Raw genomic sequence first — 24,858 nt, 5'->3', positions numbered from 1 at the left:
TCGACGTCCAAACGCACACACAAATACCTCATATTTGACGCGCTTTGTGGTATCATTATAAGATATGCGATTGTAAACATCACATCTACTTGTTTACTCGCGCCTAAAGTTATCTCCAAACAGACGCGAGTGTGTGTGCTTCGTCAGTGACGCGATGTCCAAACGCACACACAAACACGAATAGAAATAGAATAGACATAGAATAGAAATAGAATATACATTAACATAGAATAGACAAAGAATAGAAATAGAATAGACATCAACATCGAATAGAAATAGAATAGAAATAAAATAGAATAGACATTCACTGCCTACAGTATATCCAAACGCACACACAAACACGATGCCTCATATTTGACGCGCTTTGTGGTATTCTTATAAAAGGTGCCATTGCAAACATCACATCTACTTGTTTACTCGCGCATAAAGTTATCTCCAAAAAGACGCGAGTGTGTGCTTCGTCAGTGTGACGGGATCGAGGTCCAAACGCACACAAAAACACAAGATGCCTCATATTTGACGCGCTTTGTGGTAAAATTATATATGCTCTCTCGCCTGTAAATACAAGTTATCTCCAAGCGCTTATGTTTTCTTTGTGCTTCCGTCAGACGCGGTTGACGGCCAAACGCACACACAAACACACAATGCCTCATATTTGACGCACTTTTGTATTAAGACGGATCAAAACACATCTAAAACCCTGTTTATTCGCGTATATCTCTACACGGTAAGTTTATTTAACGCAGGATCACGCATTAAGGCATTTCTTTTGTGTTGCTTTCACAAACAAACACGTAACAAGGCGTCATCTTACTGCCTAAAGGCTCATTAGCCTATGCAGCTCATTATGCAAGTGTTTTGTTCTTCAGCTGTCAATCACAGACTATTCAAGAGCTTCCAGCCTCCTTGCATATTGCCTTCCTAACCAAAAAGTGACTTTGAAATTGTAAATCAATATTATTGTCTTATGTAAATGAGTAAGCAGAATGATTTTACATCATTTTAAAGAAAAAACTCTAGACTACTAGATCCTGTTTTGAAAAGTCTTGGGAAAACATGTTTAGTATGATTTTTTTTTACTTATATCAGTCACTTAAAAATTTAGCTTTTTCAAAAACCACGCATAAACATTTTTCTCTCAAAAATACAAACATGTACATACATGTTGATCATATAATATAGTAGCCCAGTTTGTGCTGAACACAGTGTTATAAGACTTTTGCCATTATTATGTTTTTAAGCAACTGAAAAAAGCACAAATGTCAGTGCATGTCAAAACTTCTCCAGGGCCCTAAAAACCCCTTAGACCCCAGAGGGTTAACATAGAATAGAAATAGAATAGACATTAACACAGAATAGAAATAGAATAGAATAGACATTAACATAGAATAGAAATAGAATAGACATTAACATAGAATAGAAATAGAATAGACATAGAATAGAAATAGAATATACATTAACATAGAATAGACAAAGAATAGAAATAGAATAGAAATCAACATCGAATAGAAATAGAATAGAAATAAAATAGAATAGACATTCACGGTCTACAGTATTCAATGTGCAAATGGAAAAGTGTAAAAAAAAGAGAGGTTGGAGGAAGGAACCTCTGACCTGGATGTAAGATGAGCAACTGAGCAGACTCAGAAGAAGGAATACTTGTGACATCCCTTATTCCTGCTGCTGGTGCCACCGGAAGAAGCCGAGGGGCCGAAAAGATGTCAAAGGGACTTCATAGGAATACTTCAGCTGGCCCAGACTGCCTAAACCATAGAGAGAGACAGAGAGAGAGAGAGAGAGAGATGATAATGATATATAGTTTGACAATCTGCCACAACAAGACTTTGTACCCGAAGGCCCTTATGTGACACTGTTGATGATGTTGCTGCGTCTTGTTAATCAAAGATAACAAACATCATTGCTCCCCAAACTCGTTGCATTATCTGCTGAATGCGTGCAAAGACACAACTAAGACATGGATGAGTTATCTAAATAAAACAGCAGGCTCATTATTTCAGTTTGGAAAGATCTACAAGCACAGCGGCCTCTGGCCAGATGAAGGTCACAGACTGTTGATCATGAGGTTGCGTTAGACTTTTTCATTCTCCGTCATTGTGATGAACAGGGTCGTAATAATCAATTATTATCTGTCATTTCATATTTGATAATGATAAAAACTAATTGCTTTTGTTTTCGTTCACATTTTTAACCATGAACATACAAGATGAGTTACAATCACAAGTTACATTAAATGACGAATGAATCTGTCAAAGTGATGGATGGCTTAACATTTTTCTGTTATTGTTAAAAAAAATGTATAACGTGACCTCTGATGCCTCTTTGACCAGTCTACTGCTGGTGTAACGCTTATCCACAACACATTCAGTCCAATTACTTGAGTGGTTAAGATAGATGAGCAATTTAACAGATCACAAAAGCGTGTGTGTCAGAGCAAGAGATGATGAAGATGATGACAGATAGGACCTCAGTAAAGATAAAGTGTCCCAAAACATATGTAGGCATCATAACTATACCGCATTCTAATGGTGCGTTCACACCAGACGCGAATTAAGTGTTAAGCGGAAGTGATTTACATGTTAAGTCAATCCAAAGACGCACGATTCGTGCAAATAAGGTAGTGCAAATGACGCAGTGCGAATGGCGCGAATCGCCACGTTAACCAATCAGGAGCTTGCTCTAGTATTAACTAGACAATGTAGCAAGTGGAGGCAGAAATACTGACAACAATAGGATTATAGGACAAAATATTCGTCACTGCATGTGGACAGGGGCGTCATGCACCAATTTTTTTTAAGGGGGCACAGTGTCAACAGCTCACAGAAATTTGTGCATAGGCTACACAGACATCAAACGAAATATTATAGAGCTTTCAGTCTTTTCCATGGCACTTACATTTCTAACAATCTGAAAACCCCTGCTTTCATGCAAAAACCTCCAAAATAAAAGTGATGACTAACTTTAATATCAAAAACTATTCAATCGGAATAATGACACATTTGCATCATATTTACATCTGAAACGGCATGTTTTATTTATTTAAGTCTTAATGGCTTGTTTAATTGTGTCATTAATGCATTTTGCACAACAACTGCATCATATAAAATTAATGTAATTTTAAATCCATAAAGTATATAAACAACATAAATGACATAAGCTATAGCCACGTGATTGATTTTAACGTTCAATAATGATTTTAAAAAGTATGTTTAGATAAAATTATTAGAGGAACGGATTTTTGCATTACATTTTACCTCATATGTGAGATTCCGCGCCCGCGTGAACTCTGGCGAACTTTGGCGTTGTGCCAAGAAGATGAATCTCTACGAATTTTTACTAATATAACTTTGAGACGGTCACATTTAAAACCATACATTTCCTAGACAGAGGAGGTTAACTGCACATTACCATACTGGGGTTTGGAAATGTTGTGAGCGTTTCTAACACGTTTTAATTCCTCAGATAGCAAAATCCAGCAGCTAGCCACCAGCAACAGGAGAGAGCTCGTGAGCGCGCCCAGAAGCTGATGACGTCTGCGACTGCGCTGACTGCAGCCTGCTGCCGCCAGAATAAAAGTAATGTTACATGATCAAAACACTATCAAAACGGCGAAAATCTCCGAAAAGTGACAAGGATGCAGCACAGAATGTATAATAGTGTGCATATTAAATAGATTAAAAGTCAAATAACAGATTAATGGACGCTTATTTGATTTTGAGGTTGGATGCAAAATCCATTGGCTCAAAAAAACCAAGGGGGCACGTGCCCCCTTAGTTTGAATGGGCATGACGCCTCTGCATGTGGACATCTTCATACTTCTTCCAGAAATAAAAAGGATCTTGCTTGGAAGAAAGTGAGTGAGGAGGTCGAATAATCTGGTAAGTTGTATAAAACGCTGTTTACTCAATTTAAGCTATATATATTAGAGCTGTGATGATGAATCACGTGTCCCATTAAATAGACCTGTCTGAAATCGATTCTGAATCGCAAGGCTGTGATTCTGTGTTTCATGCGCAGCTTGTGCGTGTACTACGTCGTTTTGGTCAATAAGAATCAATCTCTGTATAAATCTAAAATTGTTCTTCAAACAATTTGAAAAATGGCGATATATATATTCCTATAGACATTTCCTAGAATAGCCTTTGTAATGGTACTACTGTGGCACAATTTGAATTTCTGCATGAGAGCGCCCTCTGGCTTTTGGATTTGGTGGCATTTCACCGTAATTCATTAAAGCTCACGTAACACACGTTGCTTCTGCATTTCTGATGTTAATCTGGAGTACCTATAGAGTAGTATTACATACTTCATATCTCCGAAGAGTCTTTAGTTTAATCAGATTTATAAAAGAAAGATTAGCTTTACCGAATCTTTCGATAACGTACGAAAAAATGAAGGAGGATTTATACCGCGGGTGGAGCGAGTACGAGTCATGCAACATACAACACTTATAACTTACGATTAGAGTTGTTCCGATTCCGATACCAGTATCGGAAATGCGGCCGATACCACAAAAAATTCTGGCATCGGAATCGGCGAGTACTTGAACCCATGTACCGATCCGATACCATTTTCTTACTAAACCTAGTTATGCCCGTTATAGCTAAAGCCCGGAATACACTGCAGGATTTTTGCCCTCTTATAAGATCATTACCTTATCACACTGTGCGACATGGATCGTTTAAACTCGGGTACGAGAGGCATGTAGACTGTACGATGATTACACGGAAGCTTCGGCGGCTGCGTCACACGTTGCGCAACGACACCAGTATGCGCTCGTGGTAAACAAATACCGGCGCGCAGGTCGTAGCAGCAAACACACTGTGCGGTGATCATGCCGAATTTCTGACACTGCCAGAAAACTATCGTAGGCTATCTTTGGACGCAAGACCGGGAAAACGGCCGTCTTTGAACCTCTCTCACTGTACGACATAGGACCACTGATGGAGAGCCACGATCACAGAAATCGCAACGATTGTTTCACGATGGCAATCTTTCGTCTGGGACAGCCAATTATCGTGCAGTGTACTGTATCCCGGCCTTTAGAGCGGCAAAGAAATGAAAGCATGCAGCCGTATGTCCGCTATTTGTTAGTATTTCAGACTAATAAAACAAAACATCGACATGTCTCAACGGAATCCGCGCCCGCAGATTTTGTCGGAGTACTCAACGGAGTTAATGCCAGTGATTGACAAGCACATATACACCACGCTTGAGCGCGTTTGTGAGTGACCAGTACTGTCATTGACAACAAGTACACATACATAGCCTCGCGCGTTTGTGAGCAGCATTGATAAGTACATAAACCCTGCGTGTGTTTGCTGTGATTGTTTTTAATGATAAGAGCATGAACCGTTTGATATTTGAGATGAAATAAAACTTACCACTGAGTTTTACCGCAGATCTTACTTGTCTCTGTCGTCTATGTGACGCGACAGTCAGCACAGCACATCCATAATTTCAAATCCGTTTACAAGACGAATGCTCTTGTTATGTTTAATATAAAGTTTACGTTGCGTTGTAAAAATTATGAAATTATCTTCATACGTGCTTAATTCATAATGAGAACGTTTACACAAGCTTTTTTATTCTGCTATAATAAATATTAACAATAATATATGTCATTTTATATAGGCTACTGTAACATGGGTTCCCTGTGTTCATTTGTGTTTTGGTTTATGTCTCTGTGCAACCTGTGTTTAACTTGTGTTCATTTGTGTTTTGGGTTTATATTATGTCTTTGTGTACCTGTGTTTTACCTGTGTTCATGTATACCCTTGTTCCTAGTTGTATCTCCCTGTGTTAATTAGTGTCTCCGCCCCCTTGTTTGTAACCATGGTTATTCATTATGTTCATGCCTCTCCCCTTGTGTGTTGTCCTGGTTACTCATTGTTCCTGCTTTGTCATTGGTTATTGTCATGCATATATACTCTGCCTGTTCAGTCCTTGTTTGTGGTTTGTCGTAAGATGTCGCTAGTCTCTTGTGTTTCCCTGGTTTTGTTTTTGCCTTGTTTTCACCTTTTATTGACAATAAACTGCACTTGGATCCGCACCTTTTGCCTCATCTTGTCTCACCCGTGACAGAACAAACCACCACTCAGGATCCAGCAGTTATTCCTCATCTCCCGTGTTTTTCCAAATTCCCTGGAGTGTCCTTGGTGTCAGTATGCTGCGTGGTGGCAGCGTCCAAATTCAGGTTTGTCCTCCCTCCACGGAGCAGGAGTGGTGGGACAGATTAGCGGACTTGGATGCCCTCCGTCACCGGGGGCAGACCGTGAGTAGTTTTGCTAAAGTTTTTTGGACATTGGCGTCTGGTTTGGGTCTGAATGAAACGGAGCTAAACTACGCCTTCAATGACTGCTTGGACGAGCCTCTGCCGCGCTGGGAAATGGCCGGCCTCGAGCAAATGGAGTTTTTTGAATTCGTCCGTTACGTGGACAAGCGTGGCGAGAGGTATGCTCAATTCACGTCAGCGCCCGTGCTTAAAATGGCCGCCACTTCATCCCACTCCATGCCTCAGTTTGCTGTTATTAAACCTGCCCCAATTTTTGAGTTTGCCACAACCATACCAGCTCCGATTTTCCAAAAAGCCACCATCATCACTGTTCCAGCTGTTAAAGGTGCAGTAGAAACACCTACACCCATGGTCAAGATGGCGCCCATACTCGAACAAACTCCCAAAATGGCTGCCATACCCACTCCACTTCACCAACCTGCATTGGTAAACTCTCCAGCACGGCCCAAGTTCCGACGTTTAATCACCAGTCTGATGGACAATCCATTGGTATCTGTTCGAGTGGCTGGGATGTCCCGTCCTGTGGTCACCAGCTCTGAGGTATCCGAGGATCTATCACCTGAGCCGAGTGAATCTCCTGAGCCGAGTGAATCTCCTGAGCCGAGTGAATCTCCTGAGCCGAGTGAATCTCCTGAGCCGAGTGAATCTCCTGAGCCGAGTGAATCTCCTGAGCCGAGTGAATCTCCTGAGCCGAGTGAATCTCCTGAGCCGAGTGAATCTCCTGAGCCGAGTGAATCTCCTGAGCCGAGTGAATCTCCTGAGCCGAGTGAATCTCCTGAGCCGAGTGACTCTCCTGAGCCGAGTGAATCTCCTGAGCCGAGTGAATCTCCTGAGCCGAGTGAATCTCCTGAGCCGAGTGAATCTCCTGAGCCGAGTGAATCTCGTGAGCCGAGTGAATCTCCTGAGCCGAGTGAATCTCCTGAGCCGAGTGAATCTCCTGAGCCGAGTGAATCTCCTGAGCCGAGTGAATCTCCTGAGCCGAGTGAATCTCCTGAGCCGAGTGAATCTCCTGAGTTCCCCGAGTCTTCTGATTCCCCTGAGCCGAGTGGGTCTTCTGATTCCCCTGAGCCGAGTGGGTCTTCTGATTCCCCTGAGCCGAGTGGGTCTTCTGATTCCCCTGAGCCGAGTGGGTCTTCTGATTCCCCTGAGCCGACTGGGTCTTCTGATTCCCCTGAGCCGACTGGGTCTTCTGATTCCCCTGAGCCGACTGGGTCTTCTGATTCCCCTGAGCCGACTGGGTCTTCTGATTCCCCTGAGCCGACTGGGTCTTCTGATTCCCCTGAGCCGACTGGGTCTTCTGATTCCCCTGAGCCGACTGGGTCTTCTGATTCCCCTGAGTCGACTGGGTCTTCTGTGCCCACTGGGTCGACTGGGTCTTCTGTGCCCACTGGGTCATCTGTGCCACATTGGTCAGCTAGTGTGGCCACCCCAAAGCTCCAGAGACTTTCTATTATCACCAGTACTATGGCCAGTACAGAACTCTCTGCCTGTCCCACGATGGCTGTCCCCAAACTCATTGCCCTGTCTAACCAGGCCCAGAGGGTCTCTCTCTGTTGTTTTCTTCTAACCAGGTTCCTGAGACCACCAGCACCACCCTGGTATCCAGTCCCTCTCTGGCCTCTGGCTCCGCCCTGGGTTCCTGCTCTGCCGGCTACGCCCTGGGTTCCTGCTCTGCCGGCTCCGCCCTGGGTTCCTGCTCTGCCGGCTCCGCCCTGGGTTCCTGCTCTGCCGGCTCCGCCCTGGGTTCCTGCTCTGCCGGCTCCGCCCTGGGTTCCTGCTCCGCCGGCTCCGCCCTGGGTTCCTGCTCCGCCTGCGGCTCCTCCTTGGTCCCTGTCTCCGCCTGCGGCTCCTCCTTGGTCCCTGTCTCCGCCTGCGGCTCCTCCTTGGTCCCTGTCTCCGCCTGCGGCTCCGCCTTGGTCCCTGTCTCCGCCTGCGGCTCCGCCTTGGTCCCTGTAGCCGCCTGCTGCTCCGCCTTGGTCCCTGTCCCCGCCTGCGGCGCCGCCTTGGTTCCTGTTTCCGCCTGCGGCTCCGCCCTGGCCCTTGGACTTTTGTGGCCTTGGCCCACCATCCCTCCCCCGGGTCCACCTCCATGCCACCGCCCTCCTAGACTGTTGTACTTTGGGGTTTTCTGGGGGGCGTCTGGAAGCCGCCCCTTTGAAGGGGGGCTATGTAACATGGGTTCCCTGTGTTGATTTGTGTTTTGGTTTATGTCTCTGTGCAACCTGTGTTTAACTTGTGTTCATTTGTGTTTTGGGTTTATATTATGTCTTTGTGTACCTGTGTTTTACCTGTGTTCATGTATACCCTTGTTCCTAGTTGTATCTCCCTGTGTTAATTAGTGTCTCCGCCCCCTTGTTTGTAACCATGGTTATTCATTATGTTCATGCCTCTCCCCTTGTGTGTTGTCCTGGTTACTCATTGTTCCTGCTTTGTCATTGGTTATTGTCATGCATATATACTCTGCCTGTTCAGTCCTTGTTTGTGGTTTGTCGTAAGATGTCGCTAGTTTCTTGTGTTTCCCTGGTTTTGTTTTTGCCTTGTTTTCACCTTTTATTGACAATAAACTGCACTTGGATCCGCACCTTTTGCCTCATCTTGTCTCACCCGTGACAGATACAAACTATAATTCTATCTTGACATGCACATTATCTGGTTCATGTTGGTCCAGTTTATTTCAGAGGACTCATTGGTTTGGTGTATTCATTTTAATTGTAAGCCTTTAAAAAGTAATTATTTTAGATGCAATTTTGTAATATTTAATAGCTTAAATTCTCTAATTTCTTCTAAAAACATTTAAAATCATCTCACAGAAGTCCACAGATTTTTCAAATTATTCTAAAACTTAAATACCCTTTCAGTGTACAGTGTTAGATTTGTGGCTCGTTTTCTCTTAGGGAAAATAAATATTACTGTCAAATGTCTTTCAGATAATAAAAATACCCTAGTTCACGGTATGTATTTGTTCATGTTTTATACAGGAATAAGTCTGAAGCACACCATAAAACAGTTATATCCATTCATACAGGGCTAGTAGTATGTACAGCTGTATATTATACAGAGACACACCCAGGTATCGGATCGGTAATCGGTATCGGCCGATACCTTGAGCCCAGGTATCGGAATCGGTATCGGGAAGAGAAAAATGGTATCGGAACATCTCTACTTATGATTCACTACATGTTCGTGTCATTTATATAATATGCACACGCCTATTTCCAATATAAGACAGAAGTCTTACTTACCGCATGCAACTCGTGACCCGGTTGGGAAAATCCAGTGCATCAAACACACACGCAAAACTCTGCTGCTACCCCGGATAATAAACTATATCCATTGTTTTCATAATGCTGGATTTCTTCTCCTTACATCCAAAAACAAGTGCCCATATAAAGAATTGATACGTATAGAAAACCCCTGAAACGTCAGTTGGACCTTTAATCGAAAAAACACTTTCCGAAACTTGTGCGAACCCTGGCGAAGTGCATTCAGCACAGAAATACTCTGTAACACGCCCAACTGCTTTTTTGACACTTTGTCTACGTTTAACATGAGGAAACAACTCTATAACTGTGTTAATAAGTCAGAATGCATGAAATACCATTGAACCACCCCCTTTAAAATTAATTCATTGAGAAAATGCGCATATATATATATAATATATATACCTATAAGCTAGGTAAAGCCGGCAAATTGAGCACATTTATGTTTAGATTTCACATGCGAGTGACATGAATTTTGTGTGCGAATAACGTGAATTTCAAGGGCAAATGACGCAAATTGCACACATGAATGAAGTGAGTTAACTCAAAATGTTCAAGCGCCCATCTACGCGCAATTTATTTGCTTCATTCGCATCTGGTGTGAACGCACAATAAGGCAGTCCCATAATGCACTGCAATGAGCTAGGTGATAAAAATCCATCAAAGGTAGCAGAATGGATTATAATTATATGCAGAATACTTAACATATTAAAATTACTTAATCCGATAAACAGACTATTCTGCTCAATATTTATTGGTGCTACTGTATGTATCTATTACATTGTACGCTTAGCCAGGTAATGAAATCACTGGGTAGAGTCTAATCATAAGGAGAGCCATTTACATTACATAAGGAGCATTTTAGATCTGTCATTCATGAGGTAGTTGGTTTGCAGTCTTAAAGAGCAGCCGTTGAGGTAGGCCGTAGACAGTAAGGCAGCTCATTGGTTTTCGGGACAGAGCTATAATGTGCCTTCGTGTTTTGGCATGTTAAGCATAGTAACAGTCACTCACCTGCATATCGATGCATATCCCACTTCAGCCGTAGTCGGAGAACAGAACGAAATCTGAAACGTTTCTGCAAAAAACACCTTTACCATGGAAACATTTTTGGCTAAAACGTTTCAAATTCCATTCTGTTCCAGTCTGCAGGCAGGTTGGAGAAGCATGATAAATAAGTTACATTTCCTTTTAAATTCATTAAGTTTATGTTAGTGATAACAATACAAAACAAACGCAAAAGCTCAAACCAGGCCTACTGTGTACAATTCCAACGCTACCTCATGGCATGTCGTACTTTTTTCACCAGGTGACTAATTGGTATGAATTTGTCCATGGTCCATTTTGTTTCATAAAATATTACGAAAAGGTTTTTGCAATAAGTCAAGTTATGGTACGGATTGTTGGTCCGGAATGTTGTTTAGCACACAATTTTAGCGATATCCATCTTTCCACATTCAAGTAGATAGGACTTTAGTTTTGCATGACTGAAGTAACTGCCAAGAGGTGTTGCAAACATGGCCGCCTGGAGGCGCGAAATCCCTTGAGGTACTTTGGCATTACTTTTTATGAGCTAATAAAACGTACATATAAACACCTAAGAGTCATTTACAGCGCTCTAAAAAACAAAACTTTTCCAATGAACGGAAATCAACCATTAAACCCTAACAGAGAGACCCAGAGTCATTGTATTTATGGACTGTTGGTCAGACATGGAAGAACTGTGTATTTATTAACTAAATTAATTGACCAAGGACGTCAAGGTTATGCATTACGATGTAATATATGCAGCACAGTCGGTCAGCAAATGTCAGACTTTGACTCATGCCGTTAGGTCTCGTCCACATTTTATCTTATTTTTAGCAAACCTCTGGATACAAAGACAGAACTGGTAATCTTAGACATGTAAGCATAGTTTTTTTAATAATCAGAAATAGTTGACAATAATAGATCGGCATGGATAAACTTTGAAATAATTTCACAGCAGTGTCAGCAATTACAAGTGGAATTTATTTGTTTACTTAAAGAGCACCTATTGTACGATTCACGTTTTTACATTTCTTGTGTTGTGTAAGTGTGTATTAGTACATGTTAACGATATGTAAAAGGTACAAATCCCAAAGTAAACGATGACGTGAGTTCAACGTAAATCTCTTTTCTTGGACTACAACAAACACACAGATTGTATGCAACAGTTTACTTCATGGGATGAGATTTCAGAAATATGCTTACAACCAGTATTAGCTGTTTCTCGACCATTGTTTTTCACTTTTTATGTCACTCTGATTTTAGGGTTTGGTTATGGTTAGGGTTTAGGTTTTATTTAGATAAATGTTGTCCTGTTGTCGTGATTATAATCCAGGTAGGACAGGATGCGGATCCAAATGCAGTGAAGTTTATTAAAAATAACAACAAACAAGCAAAAACATGGCAGGTAATTCAACAAGACAGGAACACGAAAAAACACCAAAACATTGAGTAACGATCGACATCAGACACTGGAAACACTAGGCTTAAATACACAGAGTAATCAGGGAAAACAAGACACACCTGGGGAACAATCATCACACGGACCAATGAACAAAAGAACTACAAAGAACTACAGACATGGATGACACAGACATGACTTCAAAATAAGAGTACAAGACAGGGTACACAGACGGAGTTCATTACACCTGTAAACACAATATGTTGCCCTGAGGACATCTGTCACTTGGCAAAATCAGTTCGAGCGTATCCCAGATAGCATGCAACCATTGAAACAATGTTAAAAATCATTGATTTGTCAATATTAATACCAAGATTGAATGTTGTCAAGTAGTTTAATTCTTGTAGCTATACCTAAATAATATGAATGAAATACTGTTAAAGTTATGCAAAAAAGGGATATTACAGTACTAGTTGGAAACAGTGTCAGGTCTGTTATTTTGAGGATTACAAAAACACATTTAAAAAGATAATTTACTGAATCTATCTCTGACATCATGAATCGGTCTATGAATCTCATCAATGGTGATGATCAACAAAATAAAGCATCATGCTGCAATGCATGCTGGGTATCATCCTAGTAATAAACTAATTTATGACTCCCAGCATGCATTGCAGTTAGGGATGGGAATCGAGAACCGGTTCTTCTTAAGAACCGGTGCCCAGTGAATCGATTCCTTTGAACCGTTAGCATGCCTGCTTAAAGATTCTGCTTATCGGTTCCGCTCAAATGTCTCATGACGTCACACACGCGCTGTGTTGTTTTGGTTTAGAACGCAGCAAACATTGCATCGAGCCAAAACGATCCAAAGTTTGGTTATAATTAGTGATGGGCAGAGCGAGGCTTCGTGAAACACTGAAACAGTTGAATCAATAACTTGTATTTCACGCGAAAATATGACAATACGGTCGCGTTGCAGGACGTTGCAGGACTGTCCTGTGTTTGATACACTATACACAACAACACCAGCGAATCAAACACCAGCGGAGCTAACGGGACGCCATCTTTTAGTAAAGTACATTTTTTCCCAAGACAACACTCTGATAAAGCACAGATGCTTGGAAAATGAAACTAAAATACTCAAGTAGTGTCCACCTCTGCCGAGCAGGGACTAAGTTTGTGGTAAAGGGTTTGCATCCGTTTGCCACAGTAGATGCCTCTGCATTTCGGTAGGTTAATTTGCTGTATTTGCTGTATTTTGTCCAGTATCATGTCTTTTCAAAAGAAAATAACAAATGCATGCATGACCAAAAGTTGCATGTTTTATGTCAGTCTAGTTCTGTTTAATTAATTCCTAGTCCTATCACATATTTACTGGTTGAGAAACACTGCCCTAGGCTATAGGTCCCTGGACTTTACTTTAAGAAGTAGCTTGCCTACTTTTAAGTTTGTTCTGAGGTTGCTACACATAATTTGTGTATACTCTGTTCTGTGTCTTCTGAACAGATATTAAAGGGAGTTAATACAAACATACAAATTTGTACTAATTACCTCACCCAATGAGAATCGATAAGAGAATCGATAAGGAATCGGATTGATAAGCAACATCGATAATGGAATCGGAATCGTTATCAATTCCCATCCCTAATTGCAGTTGATCGTTTTATCTGAATTTGTTTGATGATTGTCACCATTGTTGAGATTTGTAGGATGGGTAATGATGTCTGAATGTGTCAGCATTTTTTCTGCTTGTCTTATAAACTTGTGTATTTACAAACCAAAACAATTATAATTGTCAAAAATGGATCAACATAATCATGTTAAGCAGCTTAATTTTATAACATCTTGACATCTTCACAAAAAGCAATCAGTTTCAACTTAACTTTGAAACACATCTTTCTTTGGCAATGCACGTGTACTTCTTCTGGACGAATTTCAAAGTGAAAGTGTAATACCGCTTTTATCCACCAGATGGCGCCAAAACGAATTTATCAAAAACGGAAGTTAAAAAGATTTAATGAATTATTTTTTACTGCCTTTATGTTTGATAGTCATTCTGAGTCTGATCTCTAACATAAATTTCTTTACAAAACGCAATTTTTTAAGCTTTTTGCTCAAAATGTTGTATTTTTGAAGAGAAATATCCATATTTCAGTGGTTAAATTAAGTAGAAAAAGTAAATATATAATGAAACGTTTTTTCCCCATTTTGTTTGTTTGTTTGTTTGTTTATTGTTTGTTTGAGAGCAGAGGGTGTGTTCTTTAATTTGATATAATTTGTATGTTTATATATTTATAGAAAATAATTTTTCCTGCAAGGAATTTTGTGAAAATTTTGTTAAAACACAAAAATGCAGGTGGGCAACTTTTCTCAAAAAGGCTGAGAGGTGATAACAAATGAAGATAGGATGAAACTTTTTTGGTTTGTTTGTTTGTTTGTCTGTTTGAAAGCAGAGCGTCTGTTCTCTATTTAATATATATTATATGTTTATATATTTATAGAGGAACATTTTCTAGAAAACATTAAACTTTTGTGAAAATCCTCAAAAATGCTTGCGCTAGCTGTAAACTTTTTAAGTACCTCAAATAATCTATAAATATTTTAAAATGATTTAGCGCGACTGGCAAACGGTCTCCATTGCCTTATTAATTCACTGAAACATTAAAGTATTATCAGTACAGCTATTACCTGAAAACTTACCATCACAGTATACCGCGGTAGAAATAACTAATGAATATAAAAATCTCTTCCTCTTCCAAAAATGCTAATTAAATTTAAAACCAGTGAGCCAGGATACTGTTTTTGGAATACCAGGGGTAATTTTCGCCTCAGTCCCCAACAGTCGTGTGACAGTTTTGACACCTGAGCCCTCGCCTCAACGCACAAGCTGTAATGCAGTTATTAAAACAATCGGAGGTTGGCGGGGCATCACTGGAGATTGGGGAATGTTGCCTAGGAATTATTCTTGACACTTGAGTGAAAATCTTACCCAGAAAACTTAAACATATTTTTATATTCTCAGTTTGGCAACGTTTGACTGTAACATTGTGCACAGTGGTGATTTGACCCAATTAGACAAACTCATGGGCCACATGCAGTTTAGGAGTGAAGAGAGTGAAATAATGATGGGTGGGCTCAGTTGCCTGAGGTAATGAGATATTATTCATAAACAAAAACACAACTAACAGCATGCGAACATTATGCAAGGATGGCATTAATTCCACTAGCTGCTCATTCTTACAATGACTGTCAACATGTAAATCTCTGTTGTCAGATGAGATGATGGAAGACTTCATGTAGCTATCAAGTTTCATGCTTTATAAATGGGTTTTAAAACAAAACTCTGTTAAAAACAACACAATCTGTGTTATTTTTGGGACAACACATGTCCATTCACACAGCACTTTCGTTAAATTGGCAGAGCAGATTCTGTGTGAACACAATGTGTCCTGTAAATGTTCTGGGATCACTCCCATAAATAAGACCTAGTAGTAACATTCCCATAACTTACACAGAATGAATTCTGTGTGAACAAGAGGCAGAAACAATGCCATAAGGGGCGTGCAGTTGTGAGGATGCGCGTGTCATCTCAACCAGAAGTTTGGTTCAGCTCTCTGAAACAGGGATTTAAATGCAGATCAACATTCAAATTCAAAAGCAGAGATCAGGGATTAAAAGGATCTTGATTGGAAGAAAGTGAGTGAGGAGGTCAAACAATCTGGTAAGTTTACTCAATTGGAGCTATATAAGCCCCTCCCATGATGCAAATTTATGCATGAATGTCTCGAATGACTAGAATTTCAAGTGTGACTTTCAAGCGAGAATGAAGCGAGTAAGCTCAAAATTTTCAAGTGTCCAACTACGTGCGAATAGCGCATTTTTTTGCCGCGTCTGGTTAGAGTGAAGCTACCGCTCAGTGGCGGCTGGTCAATAGAGGCGTCCCGGACAAATTATTTACAGAAGAAGACATAAGTTAAACATAAGTAAATTATATATTGCAAAATAATTTTAAAAATTAAAAGATTTATTTACATTCTTCACATGTTTGCATTTATTAAAAGTATTATTAGCAATTGAGGAACACGAATGCAAAAGTCGCTAAATGCCTCCTCTGTCAAAAATAAGAAAATGATATTAACTGAATGCTCTTTGCACATATTATACGTTCAACGTAGTTACTGGTTAGAGATAATTTTAATGCTATTTATGAAAATATTCATTGTTTGACAGGTCAATAATATTTACGTCACAGTATGTAAATGTAAAACGTGACCATACTTTTCCTCATTTTTGACAATAATTTATCCGAGTGCAGTTGAGTAAATGCCCCATTCACTGCTTCAATGGTCAGTTCATATTTCAAAATCCAGCCTATTTCATTCACACAATCTGTGCTAAATAGTGTACAAAAGATAATTACAGAGGAGACGATGGACATCTCTTGAACAAACAAAACTGCATTGCATTGAGGGTTCACACATCACTCACAAGTGCCACACAACAGCCATTGACAGTTTGTATTTAAGGACCTGATTTTGTGCTAAACAGAAGCACTGACTGACATGAGAGAGAAAACAAACCACTTAAAATAAATCACACAATGCACGCCCGCTTTATTTCTCTTCTGAAGAGCGCAGAGTGAGGAAAAAGTGTGGGCATACTATATGCCCGTGTATAGTATGCAATTACAGCGATGGCACTTTTATCTGACCTGGACTGGACATACCTGACCACAGCTGCTCTTTATTTAGAGAGAAACAGGCAAAATTGCATACGTTTCACTGAAATTGTACTGAAATGATCTACTTTGTGCTCTCACAAGCTGGCTTGATGTAACAGTCAGAGGTAAAAAAAAATAATCCAAATGATAACATAAACTTGCTGAAAAAGAAACTTTCCTCACTGCAAGTCGCCGTATCAGGTGTTTGAATTAGAGAAAGCAAGATGTGTTGTTTTAAAACTGTGAAACCTAGGGGACTTTTGAGGACTTTATCCCAGCCTACAGTACAACCCTGATGTTATTGGCTTATGGTGCAATACCAACGTTCAAGGAGAAAATTTTCCAGCTCACAGGCACTTCTTCTAAGTAATGTAATGTGAGAAACTTTTGGAGATCGAGAACCAGAGGGTTTGTAACATATTGTTTGTGCTACAGCCAGAGTCTAGATCTTTTTTAGGCCATAAAACAATGTGATGATGAATACAGGAGACTGTCCCCCAAAAAACAATCCCATAGGTTGTTTGTGCAGGCAGCTTATTATGACCTGTAGCTATGGTTTAAGGATAAGCGCCCTCTAGTTGCCAGCAGCTTATTATGTTTCAAGGTTGGTCGCCTTATGCGTCAGATCAAGACATATTTAATTCTCAACCTGTCCTCCAACCCGTCCAATTGTATTGGTCATATGTCCTTTCCCCCAAATATGACCTAGCGCCTCTACAAGTAGCATGTAAAACTTAATATATTAGGGTATGAAATTATATACATTAGGGTATAATTTTGCTTGACGACATGCATTGTGATATGATTTACAATTCATACCGCCGCGCATTAAAAGTATTTATAAAACACATTACACTATTTAGGCATTTAACGTACAAATAAATTATATACCCATTTATTTATTATTTGATATAAAACACAGCATACAAAACAGTCACAACTTTTTTCAAAAAAAATTTTAATTCAAGTGTACCGGGGGTCAACCAATTGTTTTATATGAAGAAAAGACGCAAAAGTGATGACATTCCGATGTAAATATCAGATCCGATGTACACTGATTTAAAAATTGCTGGCAGAAGAAGCGATGATACATTGGCTATTTCTTGTGTGTCTCATGACCATTTGCATTACTACATTTGCTAATAATGTGAAGGGGTATTGGCTATCGTGACCGATTGCCTAATGTTTCGGTTTATGTTTGAATAAGATCTGACTGTGTGTGTGTGTGTTTGTGTGTGTGTTGCATTCATGGATTTCTTGATAAAGTGATTGTATGGCTACAGTTAGCAAAGGTTTGCAACTGTTTATACTGTTGAGTTTTGGTGAATTTATGCAATAAATAATTGTGACTGACTTTTACGTGTTGTGCTTTATATGGTTAAAAAAAGAGTTGGTTAGATGCTCCACAATATCTTTAAAACGATACAGTAAAGCAGCAGTGTTTGTTTGTCACTGGATTTCATTGAAAAGTTCCAACCGGGTCATGAGTTGCAGGCAGTGTAAAGGTGCATTCTCACCAGCCGCGGTAGAGGTGGCAAAAACTGACTATTTGCGCGTAGTTTGACGCTTGAACATTTGAGTTAACACGCTTCATTCGCGAGTGAAAGCCGCACGTTGTCATTCAAGACATTCACACGGAAATTCGCGTCAAGGGAGGGGCTTCTGCGACTCCGCTGAGACTCCGCTCGGTTCCTGTAATCACGTCACTACTACAGCAAGGTCCTGATTGGTTAATGCGGCATGGAAATCCGCCAAAGTTCAGATTTTTCGCTTCACGTGTTTCCCATGGCAACGCTCAATTCCTAATAGGGATCAACCGATATGGGTTTTTTTTGTGCCGATGCAGATACCGTTTTTTGTTTCATCAGCCTTAGCCTCCTGTTTGGAGCCGATACTGCTTTTTCTCATTCAATTTACATCATAAAAATGACACAATGATGATTTGTCCAGCTATGATCAGCTGTTAGGCCGAGCTTTCGATGTTGTCATGGTTGTTTTTAGTTACATGACCTGCAATCGCTTGAGGCTTCCAGCACTCTGTCTGTAAATAATGCCGCAAAAAAACTATCGGCAAACACAGCAGCCGATGCCGATACACATAAAACTTGCAAAAATCGTCCCGATATCGCCCGGCCTGGTGTGAACCCTGCATAAGACTTCTGTGTTGTGTTGGAAATAGGTCCTTAAGTGCATATAATATAAATGACACGAACATGTAGTGAATCCTAAGTTTCCAGTGTTGCTTGCCCGTGACTCGCTCCTCCCGCAGCTCATGACTCCTCCTCCCGAATGTTTCCATGCTTTTCCGGAAACAATCCCTACAGCTGATCTGTCTTTTATAATTCTGCTAAAACTATTTTTTTTTCAATTCAATTCAATTTTATTTATATAGCGCTTTTCATAATTGTTAATTGTTGCAAAGCAGCTTTACACGAGTAGATGTAGAGGAGAACACAGAAAATGAATAGATAATATAAGAAGTAGAATATAACGGCTAAGGTTAAACCGTACAAGCGAGCATATTAATAATGTAACGTATACAGTAAAGTGCTAAGTTAAGCCAAAGTTGGCTGACTCTCCCTGGGACGAAAAAACCCCCTAGGAGAAAACCCAATGGGAAAAACTCCTAGAAGGACAAAAACCCTTGGGAGGAATTAATATATATTTATATATATATAGATACGGTAGGGATAGGAGGCGGGTAAGCGGATTAAACTGGTTCAGCCGGTGGTCATTGGTCGCGCATCGGCTGGGCATCACGTTGAAGGACAGCCAGTAGATCAGTGGTGCGATGACCTTCACAGCAACAGGAACTGGGTCTGTTTGTCTCATTGTCCTCGGGGTCGAGGACGAGACAGGGGGACAAAAACAGAGTTCTAAAACTAAAGACTCCTCAGAGATATGTAATACTACTCTATAGTACATCATTCCAGCATTTACGACTATATTCATGGCGAGAATTGGTTAATTTACACAGTTGTTCTCAACCAAGGGTCCGGGGTCCAAGTTAAAAAAAACTTTTTTCAAGGGGGCCTCAAGATGACTTAAAATGACAGCAACTAAAAGTCAAAATATTTCTTGGTGTTTGGTTGTTTTTGTAACCCATAACCCACACAAGTTAATCTGCATACAGGATGGGGGAAGGACAATTTGGCATCTTTAATTCATCTAACACCACAAGCCACTGTATCACCCTGGTGCTATTTTAGTAAACGCTACTATGGGTCATATTTTGGGAATGGAGAAACTACTTAAACGGTCGTATGGGTTGAAAGATAGATTGGCACTAATATCCATACGCCTTTTAGCCCATTGTCATTTAAACCCCAGGATAAGATAACAAGCACAGTTCTTCTGTCCCGCTGGGCTTCGTATCTGATGATGAGCACACGGAGAGTTCAGAGATGAACCAGCATGTGGGCTCGACAGCATTTTATTGAGGATCGTGGTAGGAAATGTCGGAGAGTGCCAGCTCTGTCACATCACTTCACACTCTGCACATCTAGACTCGAGATTAATGTTAGTGAATCTGTGCCATCGTCAGCAGCATTGCTCACTGACTGCTGCAGGTTTTATCTGGGACTCGCTGTGTAAAACGCATGACACTGATTCATCATTTAGCTGAAACTGTCTCATGCTATTAAGTGGATACATGGATGACTTATGCATGTGGATAAAAACAACAGAAAGATAAAGTTATGGTAAATTATACGGCAGCAAGATACTATTGAAATATTGCAAATTTGCATACTGTAATAACTGAAAGATTTAAATACTAAACAAGCATGCCATGTGATGAAAGACAGTAAGAGAGAAAAAGAAGTAACCCGAGTTCCAGTTCAGTTTATGTTTACAAGAATGTTCTTGATGTTTTCGGGACAATATAACTATACCAATATATGAGCAAAGTATCAGTGGTATTTAAATTGTGTTCAATGGTGTTTAGACTGATCAGGGTGTGTAAGGTGTTTAGGATGTTTTTATAGACACAAACACTATAAACAAGTATATAATTTGTGATTCATCCCAAAACACATAAAAGTGCTGCAATGGAAATATCTAAAGTTGGCCAAAAAGTTCAAAAGATTGGAAATCGGGTAATAGAGACACATGTATGATAAATGGTTTGATCTAAATGTAGGATTTTCAGATGTGAAGCACTCTGTCATCTCTGTCTGCAGGAATCCATTAACAGCCCACTTGCAGACATTTTCTGGGCTTTCTGTAGCCTGCAGACTCGTGACCACAATGTATGAAAGTTCTCACCGTCCCCAGAAGCCAAACATCTGGGCAGTGTTACACAATATGCTGAGATTTTAGAAATGGTCTCCCATTGCTCTTGAAGTCATCAACGATGCACTTTATCCTATTACATACTGCCATGAATAATGTCTAGTGTTGTAACCAAATTTACTGTAATTCCAGAACCGTCATTAGAGCTGCAGTATAACAAACCCCTCCCAAACCCCCCACCACCGTTTACTATATTGGTTATTTTTTTATTAGTCGGCAACTCTATTGATTATATTTTTGCTATTCATCTAACGATTAGATGATTAATCCTACGATTAATAAGATGAAAAATCAGACAATTTATTAGATGGTTGATCCTTTGGCTAACTTGCTAATAAATAATTTGTACAACTTCTACCATTAGTATTTCAAAAAATTTTATTTTCTAAAAATACTTAAAATACACAAACAACACTTTAGGGCATCATGAATCATTAATTCCAAATAAATCTGCCTAACCCTGTGTAAAATAATAAAGCCATTATGTAGCTTAAAGGAGCAATGTGTAACTTTTAGGAGGATCTTTTGACTGAAATACAATATAATATAACTATATTATCAGTGGTGTATAATAGGGCTGGGTATTGTTAGGAATTTCACAATTCGATTCGATTTTGATTCTTGATGCTTCGATTCAATTCAATATTGATTTATTTGCTTCGATACCAATTCAGGAATAAGTAAATACACACGTAAATAAGTACCTGAGTATATTTTTACAGTGTTTCCAACAGGACTTTGGCTGCGTTTACACTTGGCATTAACATGCGACCTGTATCCGGATGTTGTCCACATACACTTTGAAAAGACAAGTGTAAACGCGTCAGTAGGGATGCAACGATTATAGATTTTGATGGTACGGTTATAGTCTGATAAATAATCACGGTTGTACGGTTATTACGGTTATTATGGTCTCATTTATTTTACAACATTAATGTAAAAAATCACATGAATAAATTTTTTAACAATTGCTAAATTCTTTTGTATTTTCAGTTTGTGTATTTTTTCTGTAATTCTTGGACAAATGATAATAATAATTACCTAGCAGGCTTTGACTTAAACAGTATAGGTGCCTTTTGAAACCTGTAGGCTATTCATTTTAATGATCTTTTGAATAAATGTAATTTTATATTTGGACTGAATATATATTATAATTAGGGATGCACCGATACCACTTTTTCCATCTCCGATCCGATTCCGATACCCGAATTCTGAGTATCGGCCGATTCCGATACCTGCCGATCCGATACTATTGTATTTTTCTTGAGCAATTTAAATTACACACGCACACAAACACACACACACGCACGCACACACACACACACACACACACACACACACACACAATATAAATGTCTAAATCTAGCATAATATAATTATATTATATATAAATATACTTTTAAATTAAAAACAAATAATTTAAATAGATTTACAAGTTACAAGAACATTAGTAATTATTAACCATGGCAGTGTTTAGGAGAAAATAAAATAGGCACGTTTGATCAAATAAGTATGCTAAATATATTTTCCTTAATTGCGCAAAAAGTCACAGTAAAAAAGCTTTAGTGTGCAGATGGTTATTTTGGGAATTATGCACTTAACCGGACCTTTTATGCACATTTCGGGTGCAGAATTGATGCGCCTAAATCATATTGCGTGCGCATTCTGCGCAATACTGTGCAGCATTGATGCTCTAGAAGCGTCCTCACACTCGCATGGGAATCCTCGCTCCGCAATGGAAAGCTAAGTTCATAACTATTAAAACACAAAAAGATTTGATGCATCGTGTGCTCAGCACATACTGAATTGCATCCATCCAACAACTTACTGAGACTTTATAAAATCAGATCTTTAATAAAGCCTAACGTTACAGTTATTGTGTGTGTGCCTGTGTTGAATGACGCGTTTCATCCGTCCGCTTCACCTGTGAATCCTCAGCACATAGTGAATTGCATCCATCCAACAGCTTACTGAGACTTTATGAAATCAGATCTTTAATAAAGCCTAACGTTACAGTTATTGTGTGTGTTATTGTGTGTGTGCCTGTGTTGAATGACGCGTTTTCATCCGTCCGCTTCTCATCAGTGGATTAACTCAGTTTGCAAGTAAGTTACAGTGTTTCTGTGAACCTGGATATTTTTAAATGTGCGTTTGTTCCTTCACATGAAGCTATTGAGTGTAAGATGACTTTGATTATAGTGCATAAAAACGTTTATGGTGCTTTTATAATACTTTGACGTTTTAATCGCTTGTCAGACAGTGACAACCATGGGTAACGCGCAGTATCGGAATTGGATCGGTCCTGTTAGTCCGATATCCGATCCAGCAAAAAATGCCGGATCGGCCCCGATACCGATCCAGAATATCGGATCGGTGCATCCCTAATTATAATATTATAATATATTATAAATATATTATAAAACTAAATGTATATTATTTTGATTTGTTTGAAGTATTAGTAAAAATGATAAGAGCCTCTCAAAACGAATAATAACACAGGGTCATCCTGGACTGGGTTCTGCGAGTCATTTTGGACTGGCAGCATTAACGTGTTAACTCATGCTATTAATTCATAAATCATTAACGCGTTAAAATAATTCAACGTTATTAAATGCAGTCAGACCACCAGGAGCCCCGCCCGGATTTGATCCGCGAGGAGGAGGTTTTTAATGCTGCACAGACCGATTGGAGTGTGGCTCTTTCACGCACCCGTGCAGACACACACACACACACACACGAACAACCAAGAGACGTGTCACGCGCACATATTCTTTTGAACGCGGAGCTTTGTCATACAGTGCGCTAACGAGCATGTCGCATGCCGCACGCGCCTCTTGGTGGTTCGTGGATCTGGTTTGTGTGTGCGTGCGTGAAACAAAAACACGCGGTGTAGCGGAGGCTTTACGGTTACTTAACCGTGACATTTTAAAGCGCGGTTAATAGTGAAACCGGTTAATCGCTGCATCCCTACGCGTCAGTGATCGGAATGTTATCCGATCTGTGTGTCCTGATGCAGAGGTAGTTGAGGACGCTTTGTGATCGGATCTCAGTGTAATGTAAACGCAATCCAGCCATCGTATGTGCATTTACAGGTCAACGTCACAAAAAACCCCGCCACTATCATCTCCTCTCACTGACAGCTGTCAAAAATAAAGCACGTTAGGTCATGGAGCGCAGGTGAGAGACGCATACATTCATATTTGTGGAGCAATGGAAGCTACGCTTAAAAGTATCTTAATAAATCGATATTCAAAAGCATTTTAACACTGCTGACTGTATTTAAGTTATTCAGGCATATGTTATATGTTCCTATTCATAGAGAGATTCAATATTTAATGGCAGAATTCAGGATCGTTATAATGTTTGAGTTTCCATGGTGACATATCAACGTGAATGTTGCGCTTCTTTCTGGTCAATCGGCTGTTTCTGTCTCATTTAACACATTTTAAGTTAACACTCTAATGTTAAAACTCTGCTCAAGTTCAGAAACATGAAGGATATGTGACACGAGCTTGTTCGCGTCGCATCCCAATTCATTGAGAAACAGAGAGCACGTGAACGTATACCGAACTCATCATGTCGCACACAAAATGTCATTATTAAAGAGTGTCATCATCACGGAAAAACAAAAAAATACTTTTTGTTTGCCAGATATACTTGGGCACTTGTTAATATACCTAGGCAGCGCGCCCATAAGTAAAGTCAAGAGTGTGCGGGCACAGTGTGAATTCGACGAAGCGTCATCTATGGGAATACTGAGATAAACTCATTTCAGGACAAAACACGGCATTAAAAAATATATATATAAATCGATTTTTGGAATTCTATGAATCGATTCTGAATC

General features: G+C 39.8%; 1 protein-coding gene across 6 annotated transcripts in view; it reads right to left on the bottom strand.

Moving 5' to 3' along the window:
- gcgra (glucagon receptor a) overlaps nucleotides 1-24,858 on the bottom strand; it is a 106,443-nt gene that overhangs the window by 36,087 nt on the left and 45,498 nt on the right. For 4 of the 6 annotated variants that reach the window (XM_073856886.1, XM_073856887.1, XM_073856883.1 and 1 more), the window contains exon 2: nucleotides 1,615-1,763. The exons of 1 other annotated variant lie outside the window; for it this stretch is intronic. In XM_073856886.1, the coding sequence (XP_073712987.1) occupies nucleotides 1,615-1,668 (54 nt within the window). In that variant the 5' untranslated portion in view covers nucleotides 1,669-1,763. Of the gene's footprint in view, nucleotides 1-1,614; nucleotides 1,764-10,587; nucleotides 10,629-24,858 lie in introns of those variants that run through there. One more of the 6 variants, XM_073856884.1, reaches the window with a different exon arrangement.

The sequence above is a fragment of the Misgurnus anguillicaudatus genome, chromosome 19 (genome assembly GCF_027580225.2).
Source record: "Misgurnus anguillicaudatus chromosome 19, ASM2758022v2, whole genome shotgun sequence".
Taxonomy (NCBI): Eukaryota; Metazoa; Chordata; class Actinopteri; order Cypriniformes; family Cobitidae; genus Misgurnus; species Misgurnus anguillicaudatus.
This window is presented reverse-complemented; position numbering and strand designations above follow the sequence as displayed.